The sequence below is a fragment of the Berghia stephanieae genome, chromosome 6 (genome assembly GCF_034508935.2).
Source record: "Berghia stephanieae isolate SIO BIC M18660-M18661 chromosome 6, UCSD_Bste_1.3, whole genome shotgun sequence".
Lineage (NCBI taxonomy): Eukaryota > Metazoa > Mollusca > Gastropoda > Nudibranchia > Aeolidiidae > Berghia > Berghia stephanieae.
The window spans coordinates 59,743,884-59,753,883 of NC_088365.1; the positions used below are offsets into that span (position 1 = coordinate 59,743,884).

At 37.8% G+C, this 10,000-nt stretch overlaps 1 protein-coding gene across 6 annotated transcripts in view; it reads right to left on the bottom strand.

Annotated features, from left to right (window-relative positions):
- LOC144975348 (metabotropic glutamate receptor-like) overlaps window positions 1–10,000 on the bottom strand; it is a 245,421-nt gene that overhangs the window by 21,581 nt on the left and 213,840 nt on the right. For all 6 annotated transcript variants that reach the window (XM_078919347.1, XM_078919342.1, XM_078919343.1 and 3 more), the window contains 2 exons: window positions 9,744–10,000; window positions 147–440 (listed from right to left, as the gene is read on the bottom strand). The exon at window positions 9,744–10,000 is cut by the window's right edge and continues 510 nt beyond it. In XM_078919347.1, the coding sequence (XP_078775473.1) occupies window positions 147–440; window positions 9,744–10,000 (551 nt within the window). The remainder of the gene's footprint in view (window positions 1–146; window positions 441–9,743) is intronic.

The window sequence follows — 10,000 nt, forward strand, 5'->3', positions numbered from 1 at the left end:
AGCTACTAGCTGGAGTAGAAAGGCGGTGGAGAAAGGGGGGGGGGGGGAGCTCGACTGCACCCGGGATCGACTAGGTCCCTTTATGTGTGCAAGTAAGGTGAATGGTCTACCAATGAGCTGTTAGAGCGTGTGGGTTTTATACTTACTTTAAAAGAGTTGAGAGTTCCAAAGAATATAGGCACAAAGGCAAGCCAAATAATACAAGTGGTGTACATGGCGAACCCGATGAACTTGGATTCGTTGAAGTTTTCAGGAATCTTCCTGGTTTTGACGGCGTAGACGGTGCAGATGATGATGAGGAGCATGTTATAAACCAGGGACACCAGGAATGAAATGTCGTCACTGCGGCACTTAAGTATGATCACGGGTTCTCTGGAGTCTGGGTGGTACAGACGAATTCCTGGAGGCTCCAAGACCAGCCAGACGAAGGTGAAGAGGACCTGGATTGTAAAAATTGAATGAAAATTAATATTGCGATCCGGGCGATTTGGGCACATATATATATATATATATATATATATATATATATATATATATATATATAATCAATATCTACTTAACGTGCTCAAAGCACTTTACATTGGGGCCCCCCCACAGCCAATAGCAATACTTTATCACCTACGCACAGACATCTCAGTGATGACGGCTAACTTAAAGTTTATGTAATTCACTCGATTAATTTCTCTTAAAAGTTAAATTCGTTTAAAACGGCCTCATTCAAGAATGGAATACAATTGCCAGGTTTTTATGATCGTTTCCATCCAAATACATGCACAAGACAATCTTTGTAATAGGAAGAAATACAAGAAAGAGCATCATAAAAATTGCTGTGCCAACTCTTACATTTGAATGACTCTCATCAGTTACCGTGGTGCATTTTTTGTAGCCATATGTAGCCATAATATGTACATAGGCGCCATTAACCAATCTGACATCTCTTGCTTCGGACAACTACAATGATAAACTACAATGAACTGCAACAATACATATAGCTTTAGTGCGGCCATGTGGCCTAGTGGTATGACACTCGCTTTCGGATCGGAAGTCCTGGGTTCGAGCCTCGCTCGGTGCATAGTTGATCTCCTTGGAAAAGACTGTTTACTCACATTCTCTCACCGTACTTAGGTGTAAACTGAATACCTGGCCGTTAACAGCGTTGTCTCTGGCGAAAAAAATGTGTAACATTGCCTAACAGGCGTCATGTCTCGTTCTACATGTTACGTGTTGCTGTTGGTCAGGGACCCTTTGTAAAGCGCTTTGAGCAAGTTGAGTGGATATTGCACTACATAAAAGCTCAATTGTTTCCTTCATCCAAATCGCATAATCAACCTCACTTTTTGATGGAAACTAAGATCACACAGTTTGTGGGTCGATTATTGCATTAAAAAAAACAACAAAGAACAAGGTACAATGTTGGGTGTGCATGAATGCATTAACAATTCTTTACGAAATATTTGCTACAATATTTGATTAAATTTGAATCAAAAGGAGGGAAAATATTTGTAATAAGAGCTTCGTTTGTTTGTTCTCCAAACAAAGACTTATTTCCGGGGTGACTCAAAAATCAGCTGAGTCTCCTATGAAATATCAGGCTTCGTTGATTATCTAGTGATATTGTAAAATGGTCATGTATTTATTTTTCACCTTAGTATGGTGAGAGAATGTATGTAAAGAGTCTTTTCCTAAGGACCCAAAAATGAGACTCGACTGCTTGACTGTCCAGTCCGTTGGTGAGTGTTATTCCACTATACCACATTATAGCCTCACAATCATCTCCTTTCTTCTTTCTTTCTTTTAGACAAAGAGTGATATCTGATCGATTGACAATGGGGAGTGCAATAAACATAATTTTTGGTGTTAATATCTATTCAATTTAACCATATTATTTTCTTAAATTCCCTTGGATATGAGTATACTGAATTATAATACGGTTTTTAACCGAAATCGGTGACTTGTGAACCTCGAGGAAAGAGCTCTTTGACCCAGTTCGGTCTTAAGCTCTCTTGTCAATATAATTCCTGATATTCGTCAAAAATCGTATCATGGCTAATCAGTTTAGTACAGTTCTTTTTCATTTAAAAATAATATTCTAGAGAACACGGCTATACAACCGTTTTTTTTTTTTTTTGGAACTTCAGAGCGTACTAGATGAATACTGAATTGGCCTGAAAACTGAGATAGGAGAAACGGAGACCACTAAATTGAGCTGATCAGATGATGTAATATAACAAGTTCATCACTAAACCAGTTGAGTGTAATAGGGGTTATCTGGAGTCAGAAAGGTACAGCGTTTCCAGATTGAAGGAGGTGGAAACAGAACAAGAAACAGAAAGAAATTGTAGAGATAGAAGGAAGGAAACCCAATGGAAAGGGGAAAGCAAATGAAGACATTGAGATGATTAGATTTTGGTACTGATAAATACTATAAGATATGAAATACGGTTTGTTTTGATTTTATTCTCTTTCAGTTTGGTTTGCTATCACTGTACTTTTTCATCCACGTCTTTTCTACACACATGCAAAAACATACTCTTTCTATTTCCTCCTCTCAATTTCTATTTCTCGATCGATCTATTTATCAAACTACTAATCTATCTATCCATCTCTCACTCTCTCTCTCTCTCTCTCTCTCTCTCTCTCTATATATATATATATATATATATATATATATATATATATATATCTATCTATCAATCTATTTATCTATCTATCTATCAATCAAATCTATCTATCTATCTATCTATCTATCTATCTATATCTATCTATCTATCTATCTATCTATCTATCTATCTATCTATCTATCTATCTATCTATCTATCTATCTATCTATCTATTCATCCATCTATCCACCTTTTTATCCTTCTCTTTATCAATCTATTCCTCTATCAATTAATCTATCCATTCCTTTAATCTCAAAGCATCACGTGAAAAGCTACACGAGGCACTTCATAATTTGACCTGTTTACTTTTCATTGCCAACTCGTAACCGTGACCCATTGTTCTACCATATCCTGGCAAAACAGATATTTGTTTTTGCCCGGAAAACTTTCATTATTTCAATCATCGATTGATTTGCGGCACTCATTTCGAACAATAGAAAACAAATATCACATTTGCTGCACAATTGTTAACAATGACCCTTATTGATATTACATTTGCGGCACCGATTTTAATAATCGAAACTATCGATATAAAAATTACCTGAACTTTATTTAACTATGATAAAACAATCACCGTTTTCGCTAAATTATAAGACGTGAATACGTTGTTAGTCATTTGTTTTAGAATTGGTTAAAAGTAGTGGCGACTTCTTACTTTTTGTTGTTGTTTTTTTTAAAGTGTTTTACGGCGCTTGCAACACGTATAGGGTATAGCAGCACCAGGATTCCTTACTAATTACAAATAAATGCACACAAAGAACGTGTCTACGTGGTCATGTACAATATTCGTTTCAACATTGGTATAAAACGCCTCTCCGCATGACAATCCACCAAAACGTCTCATATCCGACAAGTCTTTATTACTTTCGAATTCGAAACATCATAATGATTCTGGGGCCAACTTAATCTATCATTTATTGAATAAAAAAAAGAATATTTTAAATTTTTACATAGTTTAATATCCCCAAAACGTACTCAAGCGCTTTACAAGGAGCCCTTACCCAACAGCAAACACTTCAACATGTAAGACGACACATGACGCCTGTTAGACGGTAGTACCTTTTTTTTTTGACAAAGACAACACTGTTAACAGCCGAGTTCTCATTTTTACACCTGAGTACGACGAGAGAATGTGAGTAAAGAGCGGGATTCGAACAGTGGGCCTTTAAATCATAAAGCCAGTGTCATATCACTAGGACCATACAGACGGACATTGAAAAAAAAACAAATCTTTCTGGTCTAAATTGGAAAATACATTGTTTTGTCAAAGTAATCTAGTATTTTGATTACCAATAATTTGGTCTTAGACATGAATGGACACTGTTATGAATATGTCAACATAAACTACCATAATGTCAATCAATCCTTATCGATACGTTTAGACGTGACATTATTTGCCTGTTCGATTGTATTGCCATCACACTCATGTTTGCTACAGGATAATTGGGCGGGCGTGTTTTGTTTCTTTCAGACCCCAATTTGTTATTTTGTTATTTAAAAAAAAAAACAAAAAAAAACAGGACCCACTTTGTCAAAAAAAAGTAATAAAAATATATTGGGATTACATGACTTAAAATTATATTTCAAGTTTATCTTATAAAATTTGTTTAGAAATTAAACCGGGCAGTAACAATTATGCCGTTAGAATTTTGGCCAGATAACACGCCCTTCAAATATCGATTAATTTAAACGACCTGTCCAAACTCTCCAACATGGAACTTGTTCTCTTAGGATAAAACGCTAGTTTACGGAGAGGCTCGAGACTTGAGATTATGAATCATCTGCTATCGTGTCATCGATAAAGCTTCAGTCCAGGGTCTGAATAGTCCGTTTGAATGCCGATAACTGTTGTTGGATTGATCGGAGTATCGAGATGAGCAGAACTACAATCGAAGCTACCCGGGGTTGAGCCAGATCTGTTTGCCTAAAACACACACATACTCTACATACCAAATAAGCCAGACCCCCCCCACACACACACACACATACGCACACACACACACACATACACACACACACACTCATACACACGCACACACTATATTTAATTTTATCTCGATGTACGAGTCCAGTCGATTGGAGAGGTTGCGCAATCCCAAATCGGCTGTCAACATGATTTGGAGTTACCGTTATTTGCTGTCTTGTCTGACGTGGACCGGATTGAGTTATTTAATTTGTCTGCCATTGGTCAATTCCGCCGAGTTCTAACACAGCACGTTTTAAGATTTTGGCTAGAAAACTTATACTTAAAAAATCGATTGAATACGATGAAAATCTCAAATCTTTAAGTTTCTTCAGCGCTTTAAAAAAATCATCAGGTTAAATCTACTTGAAAAGATGGGGGTCATCGTAAATGATGGATTTCTAAAAAGTCAAAGATTTCTGGCCAAAATAGAAAATAAGACATTTTCTCGGTTTACCTCAAAATGAAGGTCAACGGGGAATTCATTTTTGCCTTTGGATGGGAAAAAAATCCCAACAAAACCCACACACTTGATGGGGTTGATGGTCAGCTAAGAAAAGGTTGGTTTGGTTGTAGTAATCAGCATAAAAAAGTAGGCCTTTGTGTTATAGCGCGTATAACTTAGGAGCTTATACGGATTTCAACACGTGAAGTCGTCCGGCAGGTCACTTGGATTTGAAATTGCAACAGTAAATAAGTAATTGTGCATTTATACAGGTTTTTAATAGTGTGCGGCTATGTGGTCTAATAGTATGACACTCACTTTCCGACATGACGGTCCAGGGTTCGAGTCCTGCTCTGAGTGGCTCATAGTTGAGTCATTGGAAATGACTCTTTACTCACATGTCTCGCCGTACTCGTGTGAAAAAAATGAGTACTCGGGCGTCAACAACCTTGTCTCTATTTGAAAATAATGTACTAACGCCATAAAGACGTCGTGACTCATCCTGAATATCAAGTGTTGCTGTTGGCTTTCGTCCCGTTGTAAAGCCCTTGAAGAACGTTTAGTGGATATTGCGCTATATAAATGATCTGGTTTTGATTGTTCGATGCGGCTTTGTGGTCTAAAATATAAAAAATAAAATAAAGTTGAGCTTTTATATGAGCGCAATATCCACTAAACTTGCTCAAAGCGCTTTACAAGGGGTCCCTGGTCAACAGCAACATTTAACTTGTAGGACGGAACATGGCGCCTGTTAGGTGATATTAATTTTTTCCGATAGAGACAACGCTGTTCACGGCCAGGTACTCATTTTACATCTGAGTACGGTCTAGTCGTATAAAACTATATTTGTGATCTGTGGTTAGATATTTGAGTCTTATTGTGGGCGGCGCTAATTGATAGTCTTTGTAAAAAGGCTCACTACTCGCAATTTCTCACAACACTCAGGATTAAAATGTGAACCTGGTCGGGAACATTGTTGATATCATCATCATCCATCGTGGCTTGTGCTCTTGAGCACGTTGCCGGTCAGCTGTTTCCACGAATCACGATCCTCTGCGGTGCGCATGGAATCTGTGTTGCTTTTAAAATCACATTTGGCCATTCATAGGTTATTTAGATAAGTCATTATTTATCTTCCTCTAGCTCTCTTTCCTTCGATCATCCCAGATGTTACCAAGTTTTCTATTCCGTCTCTTCTCCACACATGTCCCAGAAACCGTAACTGCCTCTTTCTGATGGCATCGATCAGTATTCTTCCCTTTCTCACCTTCTCCAACATTTCCTCGTTCGTACACCTGTCTGCCCATGATAGCCTCAACCATCTTCTATTCATCCACATGTGGATTTAGTCAACATATAATTGTAATAGTGCCTTACGGGTGCCATGTCTCCTTCTTCCTTACTGCTGGCTCAGGATTTTTGATACTCCAATCAATCCCACAACGGTATTCAAACGGAATATTCAGAACCCTGATTGAAGCTTCCACGATGACATGATCGAAAATTGAGTACAATAAATTCTTCTTAATTTAAATTTATCTTTAGACAATTTGGGGGTGGGGGCGAAGTGGCCGAGTGGTTAAGGCACTGCACTGTGACCCGGAACGACTCGGGTTCGATCCCCCTTTTAGGCATTTCGTTTTTTTCCTTGAGCAAGATTGTTAACCCCCAATTCGCTCACTTGGACAACATGGGTGATTCTTGTTGTCATCAGACATCTTGTTTGATGAACTATCGATATTCCTTGGTGGAAGGCTTAGACCATCATATCTTATGATGTCGTGGCGGAAAGGGCATAATTTTTAAAAAGACAAAATTGGATGTATTATAATATTTGGTGGAATGCATATATACCACTCAAAGGGTTATATCTTTCGGTGTTGCTATCTCTGGTGTCTATAAAATGTCTTCTTATAAATACTGACACAACAAAGACGCACATTTGGTCAGTTGTCATGTTTGGCTATGGCTTTTGATTGAGAAACTGGTAGGACATTTTTAATGATAATTGTGGCGGAAGTATAGTTTTTCAGACGCATATCAAACAGATAATGGGAGGTTGATGTGTATTATATGGAGACACATCTTAGATTGGAACAGAACCAACTCTAATCAAGATGACCAGAATATTTTAGGTGACATTTACAGACAGAATAAACATGGAAATAGCTGCTGCTGTGCTGACGAGAAAATTAGAGGGGAGCATAATATTGGAGAGGGCACGGAATGACGTAGATTAGGAGCTTTAATAAGGGGATGATAGGAGACCGGATGTAGGCTGTGGATTTCTTGAAGAGGGCTAATGAATGAAAAGATAGTGGGAGACGTGACCGCCGATGTTCATCATAAAGTTGACACCTGATTGATTGCATGACAAGAGGAAATGCCAAAACTCAAATCACCTCTTCTTTTATCCATCCCTCTCCCACGCATACACTCATCCGAAAAGTGATACTTATACCCTAAAGCAGCACTTAATACATCATCGAGTCCGGAGTAAAGTTTTCAGTTAATAAATTAAATATGAATAGAGCAGTAACGTGTGATGCACTTTTTTAAAAAAAAAATCAGTTAAAACAAAATGCAAATAAAACTTCTCCCCCTCCTCTCAGACAAATATTAATATCTGCCACTTCAAGAAAAGTTAGTTCAAATTATTTGATCGTATTTTCTATAATTTTTCTTCACTTGACTGCACGGTATCATATAGACCTTTTAAAATTTTTATCTTGCATAAGTGGCTGCCTCTCCAATTTTTTTTCACTTTTTACTCGATGAGCAATGAGTTTATGGTATATTCTGTTGATTAAAACAACAACTGCTGAGAATGATTAAAACGTCATCATTTTGACAACCATGTAGTGAACATATCTTATGTAGCTACACCAACAAATGGGTATTGTGTCGGTGTGATTAATTAATGATACTAAAAATTGAATTTATAAATAATATAACAGATAACGAAATAAGCAACATTTATATAGAGCATTTATCCAGATTAACCATGCTCAATGCGCTTCACGATATTCCATTTATTACCCAGACAGGCCGTATTGAACCATACTCCACAATAATATATGTTACATGGATTAATATATCATGTTTGAATAAGGATTGTGAGAATAATTTCATTAAGTTACATAGCCATGTGGTCTAGTGGTATGACACTCGCTTTCGGATCGGAAGGTCCTGGGTTCGAGCCTCGCTCGACGCATAGTTTAGTCCTTGGAAAAGACTCTTTACTCACATTCTCTCACCGTACTCAGGTGTAAAATGAGTACCTGGCCGTTAACAGCGTTGTCTTTGTCCGAAAAATTGTAATATCGCCTAACAGGCGTCATGTCTCGTCCTACATGTTAAATGTTGCTTTTGACCAGGGACCCCTTGTAAAGCGCTTTGAGCACGTTAAGTGGATATTGCGCTATATAAAAGCTCAATTTTTTTTTAATACCCCAAAAACTGAACTTTCATATTTATGGTTATTTCGACTTTCACATTCCTATTGAGCTCCTGCACCACTCAACATAATAAGATCATATCTAGACGATTGCACGCATATATTTTGATTGTTTGTTTATACCAGCAACAAAGTCTATAAGCCTTAAGCTATTGTTTGTTTTTTCACCACTTTTTCTTTAAGCAAACAAGTCAATGTGTCTATAATCTCCTTTTAAATTGTTACTATTTTAGAGTATATTAAAGAGTATTTTCCGAACCAAGAATTATTGAACTTTAAATTAGTTAATCAGTATGGTGTGTCACCACTGTATAGTCTCACTGAATTTAACTCAAAGCATCAAATGAATTAGGTTCCCAGGTTCAAGCACATCACTAGACACTTCAGCAATATATCCTTAGAAAAGACATTTTGCACAAAGTTTCCTGCGTTCACCCATCAAAGATTGGATATTTGCGTCTGATAGAGCTGACAAAAAGTGCCTGCAATATACAAGCGAATTATCTAAAAAAAAAACAAAAAAAAAAAACCAAACAATTGAGCCTTTATATAGAGCAATATCCACTAAAAGTGCTCAAAGCGCTTTACAAGGGGTCCCTGGCCAACAGCAACATGCAACATGTAAGACAGGACATGACGCCTTTTAGGCGATATTACAATTTTTTCGGATAGAGACAACGCTGTCAACAGTCAGGTACTCATTTTACACCTGAGTACGGTGAGATAACGTGAGTAAAGAGCCTTTTCCAAGGAATCAACTATGAGCCGAGCAAGGCTCGAACCCAGGACCTTCCGATCCGAAAGCGAGTGTCATACCACAAGACCACATATCTAGACGGCATTATGCAATTGCTCATTTAACGCTACAGAAACCCGGATAAACTGTGACCCTTATGGCTTCATATCTTTGAAGGACTAAATTTTACCCCGTCGAAATACGTGTCAGTTTACACCTGAGTACGGTGAGATAACGTGAGTAAAGAGCCTTTTCCAAGGAATCAACTATGAGCCGAGCAAGGCTCTAACCCAGACCTTCCGATCCGAAAGCGAGTGTCATACCACAAGACCACATATCTAGACGGCATTATGCAATTGCTCATTTAACGCTACAGAAACCCGGATAAACTGTGACCCTTATGGCTTCATATCTTTGAAGGACTAAATTTTACCGCGTCGAAATATTATAGCAATTAAGTAATGCATGAAAGTATTTCTTACCTGTATAAGTATGAGGACGAGGGTCATAACAATTTGAGATTTAGGACTAATAAAAGGCGGACGCTTCGCTGACCGCCGAGCACTGACAAAAATCCTTGATATCCGGTTGGTCTTTATCAACAAAGCAGAATAAATCACGCTGAATCCAAAGCCAACCCCGAATCTCTGGATTGTACACATGACAACACTAGGAGGAGCCAGGAGGGCAAAGGTCATGAAATAGCAGAAAAGACATCCGCTGAGGAGCATGTAGCTAA